Below are 14,636 nucleotides of genomic sequence, written 5' to 3' on the forward strand. Positions count from 1 at the left end.
TTGTGTGTGCGTGCGTGTGTGTGTGTGTGTATGAGGGAGAAAGAAAGAGGTGTGTGCCTGGTTGTGGTGGGGTGTGTGTGTGGAGGGGCTGTGTTGGAGTGCATGTCAAGAAAGAAAGAAGTGACCATGGCTGTGTCCACCCGTCTGGGGTTAAAACCCACCTCTGTGGAGTTGGAGCAGCTCTTGCAGCCACTGAGGCAGAGAGGAGAGGGGAGGGGAGGGGAGGGGAGGGGGAGACTGCAAGTGTCCTTAGGATGTAGGAGCCTGGCCATGTGTCTTGCTGTTGTCACTTCGCCAGGATGCAATATCGCTCAGCCGAGGTAAAAAGCCGTCAGTAGTAAAATATGATGAATTATCTCAAGCCCATGGAGGCTTGCTTGTTTGTGTGTGTGTGGGTGTGTGGGTGTTTGTGTGTGTGTGTGTGTGTGTGTGTTTGTGTGTGAAGGATGCAAGTTCTTGTGACTGTGGGTGGCTGTGTGTATTGGTTTGAGGTGAATAGAAATGGCATACTTGTGTGTGTGCGTGTGTGTGTGTGTGCGTGAGATAGAGGATAGAGTGAATAAGAAAATGTGTGTGTGTGTGTGTGTGTGTGTGTGTAGAGAATAAGTGCTGTACCGATGAGAGAAAAAAAGTGAGCCTGGGGAGGAAGGGGGGAAGAGAGAGAGAGAGAGAGAGAGAGAGAGAGAGAGAGGGGGAGTGAGAGAGGTGGCCGGGTGACTATAGGTTTAATGTTGACCTTGTTGTGCGTGCACTTAGCTGCTTTTCACTGCTGACTTGTGCTGACAGAGTCCTCTAATCCTGGTGCTCACACAGTTTATTAGTGCTGCTAGTTATCTGTGCACAGACAAGGCTGCTGCCCCCTACACTGCTTAGGAGCCGAGCACATAGGGGAAGTGTCAATGAGAGGGAGGGAGAGAGAGAGCGAGGGAGGGAGGGAGTGCAGGAAGAGAGACAGAGGGGTTGGAGAGAGACAGAGGTGGTGGTGGTGGGGAGCGAAGGCACATTAGTATTCAGACACAGTCTCCCTGCCTGCAGTGCAAATTGATTACTACACTGTACCTGTGCTTGGCATCTCAGTCCCGGAAAAGAAAAAAAGGCAGGACTATATAGTGTGTGTCTGGGCTGGCATGGCCAAGTGAAGTGAAGGCACGCCAGGCTCGCCTAACCTCTGGTGTGAGGGGAAACACAAGCCTCCCGTACGGCCGAGGCCTCAGTGCTTCAGTGTGCTGGTCAGAGCTGCAGAACAAGCGGCGTCTGCTGCAGGTCTGAGGGGAGGCGGACGAGGCTCATTGGGAAGCAGAAGGATAAAGAGCGTGTCTAATTTGATTGAATGATTAAAATGACTCATAACCTTATCACTCATCAAAAGACAGCGGGCTTAAATTACAAGTCAGCTTTTTTTGATGCATATCATTTGCTAGCATCATGAGGTGTTCTTGTTTTGCACACCGGCAAACTTTTGCCTTTTTGTCGTTTTAGTTCACTGTGCTACCAATGCGTTTGTCACTCTTACCTGGGTCATAATCCCTGGTCAGGAATCAATGTCATTGATTTTGCACATGAATTATTAACATCTGTGAGAGCTGAAGCTCATAAAATATTTTGCAGCTGTTTCAGCACCCTGCTATCTTTTTAGCATCAGAATCCCGCTAACCCTCGATGGCTATAGCGAGTGATTTGGTGAGCAGATCCTGTCATTTATGTCCTGAAGTCGACAAAGCAGGGCCAGACACGGACAGGTCAGATGGCTTGACATCCATAAGAGCCATAATGGTGTGGAGGCCATGGAGAGAGTGAAGCGAGAACAGTAGGTGAAGGCACATGAATAGGAGAACATAACGCAGATGTCTGGGTCGTTTTTCAGACCACGCACACTATTAGCCTCCAATGGTGAGTCATGACACAGGGCAATCCACAGGGCTCACACAGGCCTCTGACATCCCTTTACATGGATTTCAGGGACAAAACCAAGACCTTGGAAGTTTTTGAAAATAGACATGGGTCATTGAAAGTGTAGGGCCTACATGTTGGGTGATAAAAGCCAAGATACCACAGTCTACCATAAAGGTAACACAGCACAATTGAATGGAGAAGTGCCCAGACATTCAAGACTCTATTTTTAAGTAGGCCTACTGTTTGTGAGGTTTTGCAAAGCCTGCCAGTTCTTATTATAAAAAATCTAATCTAGTGTTGTAGTAATTAACCTTGATCTGCCGTGTGGTGTTGGTTCTTTGAACTTGAGGGAATTGGACTTAGAAAGTTCTTGAGATGTCCTTGAATTTGATGTTTAAGAAGCTGTGGGAACCCTGAGTGGAGTATACTGTATTTACAAGTCTTTGACAAGATAGTAAATGCTAAGGCACATAAAGGTTTTGATCTAGTGAGGGATGAAGGAGGTTCAGTACGTGCCTGCAGGAGATATAGGGCACAGTGACCAGGCTAGTAGTGACCTGGCCACCTGCATGTCTGGATAACAAGCCAAGAAAGCTTGGTTACATCATCCCCAGCCAACAGGAATGGCTGCTGAGGCCACTAAGCCATTCATGACTGTCACACGTAGACCTGAGCTGCAGTCTTGTGCTCATGTGATTTATCTCCCCAGAGAAAAACACTTACTGTAGGTTTCATGCATGAATTTTAATTATTGTAAAATATGGATTTTTTTTTACTCAAAATTTACCTGCTATTAAAATCCATTTTATTTTCCTTTTAGATATTTTATTTTATTTAAAAGTAGTTTAACTGTCCACATGGACACTATGCAAACAATCTTGGATTGATGATGCCATCAGACTATTAATACAGTAATTTCCTACACGGCCCCCGTGTATTAGCCTCATAGCTGAAGAAATTTTGCACAATATGTCGTGGCTAATAGTTGGGAAATTGCGGTATTTGGAATGAAAAATAGTAACTATTGCTAAAATATTGCTATGCATCTAATGACCCTTCACATTAGAAGTTTGGAGAAAACAGCCATGATTAACTAACCCCAAATGGAATTAAATGTGTGGACACATATGTGGACACCATGCATGATGGACAGCGCAGTCACATTGCTACAGTATCTTTTGATTATCTAGTGGATCAATGGACTGCTTTGCAGCATAACAAAATATTGTGTGATTCTGGACATTCATCAATTTTGTAAACAATCCAGCCTAAGGATTTTCTATATGGCGTTCTATCTGATCTTTCCAGTGGATTTGAGATAAGGCCATGCTCCAAGGAAGCTTTGGGATGAAAGCATTGCAGTGTTGTAGCCAGCATATGGCACAAACAGGGCGCGTCCCTGATGTGGTCTCTGCTAAGGCTCTCACTCCCACTGTGTGTTCTGATGCCAGACCTAATGATGCTTTTAGTGCCTGTGTGACTGGGCTTGCTAAGCCTCTCCTAAAGCTTGATGTGGAGGTGCAGAAGCATGGGCTTGCTCTTGTTCCACTCTTGCGTCTTTGATTGCCGTTAGATATGGAGAAACCCCTTAGGTTATTATATAAGTCAAATGCTGCTTAATGTTGTGTTATGGTTCTCTGTCGACTTAATTAAGTTATTTCATGTACTGTACAGCCTTGAGGTGTGGTAAGATATTGCTGGGGAAATTGTTGTATATCTTTACGCATCCTTTTCAATCACGTAGACCTCGTAGTTGATTTAGGTCACTCTTTCCTGAGAGGGTGTGTCCTTCATAATGAGGCCCTCCAAAGCCGTTTAGCGCATGCAGCATAACAGGCACCTCCATGAAGTTATGTGAAGGAACACGGAGTGCTATCATGGGATATCACAGACAAACAGTTCCTGTACTATTTCCCAAGCCCACTTAAATGTTCCCCTCAGGAAACACAAGTGTTCCTCATCTAGGCTAGAAAACACAAATATTTATTCTGCCTTCCTAACTGTCAGACCTGGACACATTTCTCAGCCAAGGCAACGTGTGGTGGATTGGTCGCAACTCGCAAGGCTTCCTCTGCTGTGACTTTAGAGGTTTATTCGCTATCCATTTCATTCTCCCCCTTTTACCCAAATGGATGGGACAAAACGGTCACAGATGTGTGATGTACAGTACAGTACAGTGCAATGAAGAGCTGTGGTTCCTGATGTTAATTACACACACACACACACTTGTGCTAAATCTGTCCGAGGGGTAAGTAACCTCTCTGGCTTCAATATTCAGTTTCCTGTTAATAGAGTGTGTGCCTAGTTTTACTCCTCTCCACTGACCTATGAGGGGGAGGGTAGTCCTTTTCAAAGGACCAGGAGACATGTTTAGGTTGTGTGTATGTAGGTCAAGCTCAGGCCTTTCTTCTTTTTCTTTTCAACACTGCCAACCTCCCCCCCCCCCCCCCCACCACCCAACTTGCTCAAGTCTTGCTTTGTAATTGGCGAAGCCACAAAGAGGGGCGTGCTCCATCAGTGAAAACATTGATGCGTGATGCCCGTCATGCTCCTTTGGAAGTAGGTCACAGTGACCTAGTTTGTGTGGTGCGTGGCCCTGATTGACTGAGTCACTGAACGCTATCTCAGGAATGCGCTTGTTGCAGTTACGCGAGTGATTTTGCGCCTCTGTCTAACGAGGCAGTCTTATTGTTGGTGGTACGGACTGAGGCAGCTGTGGCTGTCTTTTCTTAGTCCTACAGTAGCTGGGCGTCTGTCTGCTTTGTAAATCACATCTAACCTTGAGACATCGCTAATACCCGGGCCACATATGCTAAGCAAGAGTTGTCAGGTATTAGACGTGATCCACACCAACAAGGGCAGGTTTGTCACTTTTTATTATAACCTAATGCCTTGTATGGGCGCCAGCTGTTGCATCAACTAGAGAGACTCAGCAGTGAGGAGGAATGACCTTGACTTGAAATGGGGGATCTTGCAGGGTTTTTTTTTTTGCTTCATCATGCATTTTAAATAGCACAAATGGATTACAATTTCTGGATAAGGGGGATGTAATTTATTATCTGCTACTTTTTTGGGGCTCAATTCATCTTAACACCTCTGCCCTACAAAATGGGACTTTCAAACCAGATATCAAAATCCTTTTTACCATTTTGTTTAATCAGGTCACTCATCTAACAAAAGATCTTTGAGTTCTCTTTTAGAGATGACTACAGAAATATCAGCTTAATAGTGGCATATCTAACAGATATGAAATTGTTGAATTATACCATTATAATGTTATGAAATATATTATTATTATTATGTAGCGAATAGATTTGATGGTGAAATTAATTTATGAAGAAATTGAGAGTGTATGAGAGTGGTTTGAGACTATAATTACATGCTGAACACTGTACACTGAACAGAAATAGCATGACCAAGACAGTTCAGTGTGTATTTAAAACCCCCTAATCCCATTTAAACTGGCTAGGGCACAAGCTGATCTCGCGTAACTCTAAAAACACGACAACAACAGAAGGATGTGTGTTCATGATTGGCCTCAGTTGGTCTTTCCACAGTGGGCAGGTTTGTTTTGGGATTTCTTCAGTCGTTTCGTTAAAGGGAATGGTGTTGTTGTCAAGTACCTCTGTCATGCAGGGTAGCAGCTTGACAAGGCCTTAAGGTCTCCCCTCCACTCAGATGCTCTCTGTCGAACCCGCAAGTTCAGGTGCCAATTAGTGCTAGAGCCACCCATTGGGCTGCTCTGAAGATGGGCTGACCATTAAGTAGTGTCAGAGTTGGCCTAGTTTGTCACGGGGAGCCACAGGCTTATTATTCCACCTTAACAGATCACCCTCGTTTTCTGGCGAAGTCTCCCAAGCCTTTAATTACTGGGCCGAAATGCTGTCATTTAACTCCCTTGTGAGTGGTTTTCATTGCTTACTTCTGTGATGTGTGGGTTAATTGTCAGGGTCAGTGGTAAAGGACAAAGATATCCAATTTACTGGGCTAAACCGTGGGCTGCAAAATCAGTGTAATGATGGTTCAAATGGCTGTCATTCCCCACAGAGTTGTCAGGAGGTTAGTTATAGCTATGAACTCAAATCAACCGCCACAGTCTTCTTCCTAATTTCAGGCTCGCGTGCTTCTTTACCTCGGTATTGCTTCCTCATTTCATTTCGAGGTAGATACTAGATTCGGTGGCATGATCATCAACAACAACAACAACGGTTGTTACATTTTGAAAATGTAGAGCATTTTTTGGAGTAAACCAAACCACTTTTAGGGCAGAGCACACCCACACACCCACACATACACACACACACACACACACACACACAGAGTACAATGATGGTGTTGGCATGTGGGCTACAGCTGGTGGCGGGTTAGCAGGGAGGCAGCAGGCAGGAGCTGACACAGCTCTGGGGGAGCGGAGGGGGGTGGGGGTGACCGCAGAGGAGGGAATGGGAGCATGAGGGGCGTGACCTCAAACACACTGATCTGCTTCCTCTCCATAAAGGTTCACACACATGCGCCCAGGCACGCACACACAGCATCAACACAGGGCCAGAGCACACAGCACACAGGCTCACCCCGTAACAGCCTGCTCTGGGACTCAGACCTAAACGGTATTATAAGTGGCACACTGGCACTCACACACAAGGGCCTCCACTTGCTGTGGTTTCATGGTCTCTTTCTCGTAATAACTTTGAAAACATTGAAAACTTGGACCTTCTCCAATCATGTTTGGTTCAATGAGTCAGACATCAGTCTTGGCCTATATGGGTTTTTTTTGTTGCTTTAAAAGTGCATATGGAGGAGTAGTCTTATTCTTGGCATTCAAGTGGGTTATCTTGGCACCAGTTCTGTCAAAACATCTCATCTTTGCAGGGATTACACTGTCTTGTTGTTTCACTTAATACCTGGCCAATCAATCAAGTCTCTTTGTCTTTCACTGTGCTGTATATTGTAGTCATTTTGAGCCTCTAGTCTCTAAGTCTCTAATTCCTACACCTCATTGCCAGTGGTCACAATAAGCAGTGGGCTATTTGTAGGTTATGAACTTGCTCCTTTAGCCGTGACCTTGTTTACCCTACCCTAGAGTCCTCGGCAGACCTTGGTCTCATGCGTGTGGCAGCTGGGCAAGGAAAGGGCAAGTGAGTGAGTGCAGTGACAGTGTGCACGTAAGTGCGTGCTCAGGACTAATCCTTGGCCAAGATCTTTCGCATGAGAGGGGAAGCGAGCTCTTGGAAGGCCCAGCGCATGCATGCTAGAACAGAGCCACATTTAATGTACTGCTTTAGGGCTAGATCCAGACTGCCTGCCTGCCTGGCCTCACTCACACATACCCTCCAGAGCAGTGAGTGGGAAAGCCTTTCTTTGGAACAAAACCTGTTTGTAAATCTGAAAACCTTGCTGAATTCAATAGTATTATTTGTCAGTCTTTTTTTTTATATCAATTTCAGTAATTTGTTTATCGTGGAAAAAGGTTTGAGACAGCCTAAAAGACCAAACGTTATTAGCTTATGTGGGCACACAATTTATTTTGTGATCAAATTGAATTAATCTAATTGCAAGGGAGAAATGAGTGCCTAGCAGTAAAATGCAATAATGCAATCGTTGCAGGAATGTTTGGCAGCTTGATCCTTTGTATGCAATGCTACTCTGTCATTCTCCAGGGTTTCTCATACTGAATTGTTTTTGTCTTGTAGGTTCTTCTGTGGGTGAGCCAGTGGTCAGGAGGTTAGGCTGTGGACGAGGATCTTCACAGGCATCCCTGAAGCCTTGGGGCAGACTGACCGCATGGCGGCTGCCATGGAATTTCACAGGGGAGGCTCTGACATGCCCCTGTTCAATCCTTTCCGGGGGCTGTAACAAATCCACATGAACTTCCCTCTTCAGTGGACAGTCATGACGCACACAAGGTCATCTGGTTAATCTGTGAAAAAATCTGATGCATGCTCCTTTTGTTCTTCAAGATTGGATCAAAAACATCCCCATCATTACATTTTGTACCTTTTTGTAATTTTCAAAATCACAGATTCCTAGCTTAAAAAGGACAGAAAGAAGAGGAAAATCTTTTTTTATTTCTTTTTGATTTCTCTGTCGTGGTGGCGAACCATATTAGAGACTATAGTGTTGAACATGACTCATGGGGAGGAACCTGGCCCTGAGACGCACCAAGATTCTGCTGTTCTAACGTATCTCGAAGGCCTACTCATGCATCAGGTCACCGGAGGGCAGGCTGCCACAGCTACACAGAGATGCCAGGCTGGGCACGGCAACCAGGAGCAAGGCAACAGCAAAGCGCCTGCGCCAGGCCAAGGGCAACCTAACCATGCCCCTCCACCGCCACAAGGCACCGAGCCAGAGAGGACCGCGCCCCACACCGGGGTCACCCAGCACCTCAAGAAGGCCCGGCTGCTGAGGTCCGAGGCCTGGATGGAGCACGAGAGCAGGAAGAGGCCATCGCCCCCAGCAGAGCTGAATGGCCAGAGACACAGAGACCTGGAGGAGCATGCCGCTGCCCTGAACGGCTCTGCTAAGTGCAAAGGCGAGAGCACGCTGCTGGCGTCCCTGCTGCAGTCGTTCAGCTCCAGGCTCCAGAACGTGGCCCTGTCACAGCAGCTGGTCCAGAGTCTGAAGCATCAGCAGGTGCAGCAGCAGGAGGGCAGCGGCCAAATGAACATAAACAAGGGCCAAGCGGAGGACGGGAAAGAGGCGGGGCCGTGCCGCGAGTCGGCCTCCAGTCGCCTCAAGGGCCTGATCAAGAAGAGCAAAGTCCAGAACCACAGCAACAGTGTGCCTTACCAGCGCAGGCGGGCCAGCCAAGAGAGGCAAAGCGAGTCGCCAAAGGTGCTGCAGAAAAACGCCCAGTCCTCCTCCACGGAGTCCCTCTCCTGTGCAGAGCGGCTGAAAGCGGTGGCCAACCTGGTGAACATTCGGTCCAGTCCAGCCCCGTCCCCCCGCCCCAGCGTGGCCTGCAGTCAGCTGGCTCTTCTGCTGTCCAGCGAGGCTCACTTGCAACAGTACTCTCGCGAGCAAGCCCTCAAAGCACAGCTCGCTGGGCGGTCAGCAAGCGAAAGGCTGGCAGCCATGGCCACGCATAAAACGCAGGACACAAAACAGACAACCACATCAGACACTGTAAGCTCCTTACAAGCCAAAAACGGATCTGCCCCCACTATGGCACCGGCTTCCAGCAGGCAGAGTCCAAGTGGGACTCCTCCGGGGCACGGCAGGACAGGGGGCTCCCCTCGGCCACTGCTTCCTTTCCGAGAGCGGCGGCCGTTCGAGAGACCTTTCGCCAGCAGGCCATCTCAAAACTGCAGCAGTTTACTTTTGCAGCTGCTCAACAACCACAACACACAGCATCAGCTCAACAGCCAGGGCCACCTGCGCAGCGACTTGAGCGCGGCGTCTAACCGGGGCTCGCCTGTGCTCTCTGACGGGGGCCACTCCAGTCCAGACAGCAGCTTCCTCAAAGACAGCAGTGACGCCGAGAGCAGCAGCTCCAGCTGCTCCCCAATAGACCTCTCTCTGAAGAGCAGGAGGGTCAGCGCCCCAGCACCCGTCTCCTCCGCCTCGTCTTCCTCCTCCACCTCCTCCTCCCCAGCTTTAGACAGAATTACTGAGAGTCTGATAAACAAGTGGAAGCCCGAACCCCCTCCACCCTCTGCAGTTTGCAGCAAGGACAGAGAGCTTGAAAGTAACCCTGAAATGAAGCCCCATCACAAGGTTACACTTTTACAGTTGCTGCTAGATCATAAAAATAACGGGAATGTAAACAAAAGTCTGGATAATCCAGATTTGCACCCGGTCATAATCCCCAAGGTTAGCGGGGCGCCAGTGGCCAGACAGACTGTAGTTAATAGGTGTGAGGAAATAAGGACTCTCAGTCCTCAATGTGGACTTGTTAGCAAAAGTCCCCTGATCTTACCTACTTTGTCATATGGCAAAGACACCAGCAGTACATCCTCCCCGTACAGTTTATATGACTCTTCTCATTCACAGTCCATTCCCTTAGATCTGTGTAAAAACAAATCCTTCCCAAGCGAGCCAAGTGTCACCGAGCCCGCTTTCAGTGCCAGTAAATTACTGCAGAATTTAGCCCAGTCTGGGAAACAAAGCGCAAGCTCATCCCCACCACTCAAAACCTCCATGCCCTCTGTCCAGAGGCACCCTCAGGAAATGAAGCTCGATCACAGTGTGACTTTACTGGAGAGTCTCACGGCACCAGTTCAGCAGAGCCCCTCACCTAGATCAGAAGGGACCTACTTAATACCCCCACGGCGGCCCGAATCCGCGCAGTCCACTTCTGAAATCGAGAATCTTCTGGAAAGGCGGACCGTGCTCCAGCTTCTCCTGGGAAATGCCACCAACAAAGACAAAGTGGGAGGCAAGAGGAAACGAGAGGCAGGCCGGGGCAACTGCCAAGAGCTGCAGTCGAGCCTCTGCGAGAGTTTGGGTGCCTCCAAAAGCCCTGTGAGAGATGTTACAGTGAAGACGGAACCCAGAGGGGAGCATCATGCCAGTGACCATGACAGGGAGGTCAAACAGAGCCAGAGTATGATGTCAGACTCCAGTAGAAGCAGTCCTCTCAGTCTTCCTCATGTGACAGTCATTAAGCAGGAGCCCATATCCCCAGAGATGATCCCTAGAGATGGCCTTCTCAGCCATCTTTTAAAGCAGCCAAGGGCTGTCCTCTTTAGCACCCCAGACAACTCCCAGAAGGTCTCCGTCAAGGAGGAACAGCAGGAGCACCAAGGGCCAACTATCCCTAAGAAGCGGAAATATTCCATGGAGCCAAAAGCACAACCCACAGGGAGTGAGACTTGTGCGCTTCCTGACAGCCTTGACACCCTGAAGGTCAACAACAATGGCAGCAGTGGTGGCAGCAGCGCCTGCTCTGCCTTTGGGTTGCCTGGCAGCCCGGAGGTCAGAGGTCAACGGAGCCCTCCCGTAGCAGACAGCCCACCGGTGAGGTGCCCTGTCAGTGAGTCTCCTCCAAGTGACAGCCGTGGCTTTAATGTGCTGAAGCAACTCCTGCTCTCTAACAACTGTCTGAGGGAGCTCTCTCAGCCGGGAGGGCCCACAGGCTCTCCCAAGCACAGCTACACTTTCAACGGCAGCAGGGTCCATCAGCCCTCTGGGCACAGCACTGAAGCCAGTGGCCAGAGCCGTAGTCCTGTCCCACTGCATGGTCCAGCTGACCCGAGGTCTCTGAATGCTGGGCACATGAGCCATAGTGCTCCTGGATCACCTTGGGGGGTTCAGGGGACACCACAGTCTCCAAAACCAAAACCTGCACCCACTGCTGGGGACGAGGACCTCTCCCAACCAGACTCGCCTCGACTGATGAGGTCCAACCCCATTTTGTACTACATGCTACAGAAGGGCAATGCAGACTTGTTGAAAGAGCGAGAGCGGAGTCGGACAGCATGTCAGGTGCAGGTGAAGGTAAAAGAGGAACCACCTGCAGACATGCAGGGCTTTGAACACATCCTGACTCCCAGACACATGGGAGAGGACCATACAGAGAGGCCTCAGAGTGAAACTCAGAGGCTCAATGGTTCACTTAAGAAATGCCAGTGATCGAATCAACAGTCATGTCAATCTGTGGATGTATATTGATGAGACATTTCTTTGTGGCTGTTTGGCTTTCCTCCCCTTTTTAATCTGCAATTATTTCTAATGCAGGAAACAATTCCCAGACATTTGCAAAACATTGCTTTTCCTTTTGCTTTGCTATTTGTTTACATGTATAATGTAAAACTGTTTCACAGAAGAGATACCATTTTTCTGAGTTGAGAAACAACCATCTCCATTTATCTATGACTGTGCTCCATCCACTTGATGACCTTGTTTGTTTTGTTCTTGTGTTCTATACATACTTAAAGCTGATTGTAGCATTTTAATCTATGTTACACTTTTTTACTTGCAGAATACATTTAATATGATCCCTTTCTGTGGGAAGTGCAACCAAACAGTACTTTTAAATATTTTCGACAATGTTTCACTAAAAGTGATAGAAAATCTGTAAAAAAAAATAATAATTTGTTTATATTTGTGAGACTGTGTCTCACTCTCAGAAACTAGCATTTTTTATTTCAAAGAATGATCATTTAAAATTTGCAGCTGAGGTTTGTAATATTATAGATGCCCCTATTACTGAGCCAAATGGGAATCTATTATCAATTTCATTTAGTCAGGGATGGTGCAATGCCGATGGATTAATGTTCTGATGCTGTGACATTGTCTCCACATTTCATGGTACGTGATGTGGGCTGAATACAATTTGTATTTTTTTTCTGAAGCCTCTTTAATTTATTCATTTAGTCAACTATTTGGTGAACTGCTTGGTGTAAGTTGTTGTAGCATTTGAACTGTGCCAACATGTCAATTTTTACTTTTTTAAAAACAAAAATCATTGGCTAAAAGGGGCATGTAACGACAATAGCTTCTTCAGTCAGCTTTGGCGAATAAACGTACACTGGACAAGTGCAGTCTCTTTGGTATAAACATTGGTTTGCTGTCAACTGAGTTAGATCCACATGAGGTGGCTGGTCCAGGTTGACTGAGGTACACCCAAAGTCTGCTCAAAGTCAAAGCTATTTTGTGGAGTGTCATGGATGTGTTGCCGAAGGATGGTCGAAGATGCAAAAGGGTTTTTTGTGTCCCACAGAAAGTTTGCTGAAATGTTACATTTTGAAGTCTTACGTTTTCCTAGGTATTAGTTTCATTGTTTTTCTTTTCCTTAAAAGACTTGTCATAGACTCATTACAATCTATATTTCTGTAAATAGCCAAAACTTTATGAAAGATGAGCTATTTTGTATGGATGAAAGAGAGCTGTTTTAAATTCCCAGAGGAAATATTAACACTGTTGTGTGACACTGTACATAACTTTAAAGAAAATGAAGTTCTTTTTGTTTCCAGTCCCTCTTTTGCATGTGTCTCTACATGGTAATATTACAGTAATCTGTTCTGCAACATGTTGTGTTATGTCTGATATTGACTGCCTGTTGCATGATGATGCATGGGATGGTCCCTGTGTAAAGCTGGACATGGGGACCTTCTGAGTCTTAAAGCATAGGTATTTTGTCATGAAGCCCATAGCATTAAACAATGTGATTTGTCTGTCAGTCATAAGAAGTAGACTGCTGAACAAAAGATAAAAGAAGAAAAAAAGAGAAACCATTTAAAATTTTGGAAACAGATGTGCATTATACTTGTTTTTTTGTTTGTTTTATTTTTGTTTCTTTATTTTGTTCTTTTTTTCTTTTACAAGTAGAAAACCAACAATCAAGCTCTACACAGTACAAGTGCTAAAATCATTTTTTTGGAGCTTCAGAATGAATGCTTGTTTAAAGAAGTATATAAATATATATAAATATATGTATTGTTTTCTTGCAGGTGAACTGCTATATTATGATTATGGTTATTAATATTATCATTTTTTTAATGTTTTCATTTTTGGTGTTTACTTGCACAGATTTTAAATAAAGTACTAAAATGCACAACTGGAATAAAATGGATTTATTCTTGGAAAATCCTGTTCCTAACATATTCAAAGTACTTACAGTATCCTGAGAACATATGCTGTGTATTGCTGTGTATTGCTGAGCATTCACTGCTGTCTATCAATGCGTATTCAGGCCCGCACACATACTAATAGTATAATGTATATACATACAGTACATAAACACAGAGAGATTAGTAAAATATACATATGCTGCAAACTGTGTATACAGGAGCAGAGTTGTCTAGCAAGCCAATTCGCTACAGGCAATGCACCTTGCAAACAGCACAGTATAGGCACTAATAAAAGCTAGCTGGTCTGCTAAGGAGAATTTTGCTAATATAGTTGGTACACTGTAAAGATATGTTTACATTTTCTTGGGATTTGGTGCCCAGATCACAAAACTACATGGTGGAGCTTGGGAAGCTAATGGGGATGTGCTGGGTTTGTTTGTTCCTCAAATGACCATGGATGTGTATGTGAATCTAATAGTTAGCACACAAATATATTTATATGAACCAATAGAAACAGACACAAGTTTTGAAATTTCTCACACACTGCAATTTAGTACATCCTCTTATGTACTTTGAATTGATAAATTTAATACAAATGAAATAAAATAACATATTTTACTATTATTTAAACCCTATTTTTCCTAGGTTGTTCAAAACCTTTTGAAGATAATGTAGAGAGCTAGATTTGCAGATTAATATAGATATGTACATACATACATGAATGACAGAGCAGAGGAGAAAGTTTTGACTATATTCAGACTCAACCTTGTAGCTGGCCTACTTACTACACTGAGCCCTCACTTGTGACCTTAATTCCTGTTGGTCACTGTGACATAAATGTGGAAGGAAGTGATCGAGTGGGTGTGACCCCGAGCTTCAGCTGGGTCACCATCAAGAGAGATCAGTGGCCTGTGAAGAGAATTATTCCAGAAAGAGACACTCTGTGAAGAAAAGCAGCCTGCCTCGGGCTCACGGTTTGCATCTCAAGAAATGGAAGAGAGAATTCATGCACACAGAGATCCACTCTCTCCCTTAGCCATGCACACACACATACTGTACACACAGTGGTACTGTATCTTCTCCATTACTCTCTCTCTCACACACATACATACACACACAGTAATTACCTCTCTCTCTGACAAACCCTTTTGTTAAAAACACAATCATGTTGCAGTTTGTCTGAGAATCTAATGCCGTTTTGAAGCAGTGTGAAGCAGTGTTCTTTGCGGT

At 45.7% G+C, this 14,636-nt stretch overlaps 1 protein-coding gene across 2 annotated transcripts in view; it reads left to right on the plus strand.

The window, feature by feature from the left end:
• Window positions 1-13,388, plus strand: part of nrip1a (nuclear receptor interacting protein 1a) — a 31,411-nt gene extending 18,023 nt beyond the window's left edge. For both annotated transcript variants that reach the window (XM_062552377.1, XM_062552378.1), the window contains exon 2: window positions 7,584-13,388. In XM_062552377.1, the coding sequence (XP_062408361.1) occupies window positions 8,017-11,466 (3,450 nt within the window). In that variant the 5' untranslated portion in view covers window positions 7,584-8,016 and the 3' untranslated portion in view covers window positions 11,467-13,388. The remainder of the gene's footprint in view (window positions 1-7,583) is intronic.
• The last annotated feature ends 1,248 nt before the right edge of the window (window positions 13,389-14,636 follow it).

Source organism: Sardina pilchardus, chromosome 13 (genome assembly GCF_963854185.1).
Source record: "Sardina pilchardus chromosome 13, fSarPil1.1, whole genome shotgun sequence".
NCBI lineage: Eukaryota > Metazoa > Chordata > Actinopteri > Clupeiformes > Clupeidae > Sardina > Sardina pilchardus.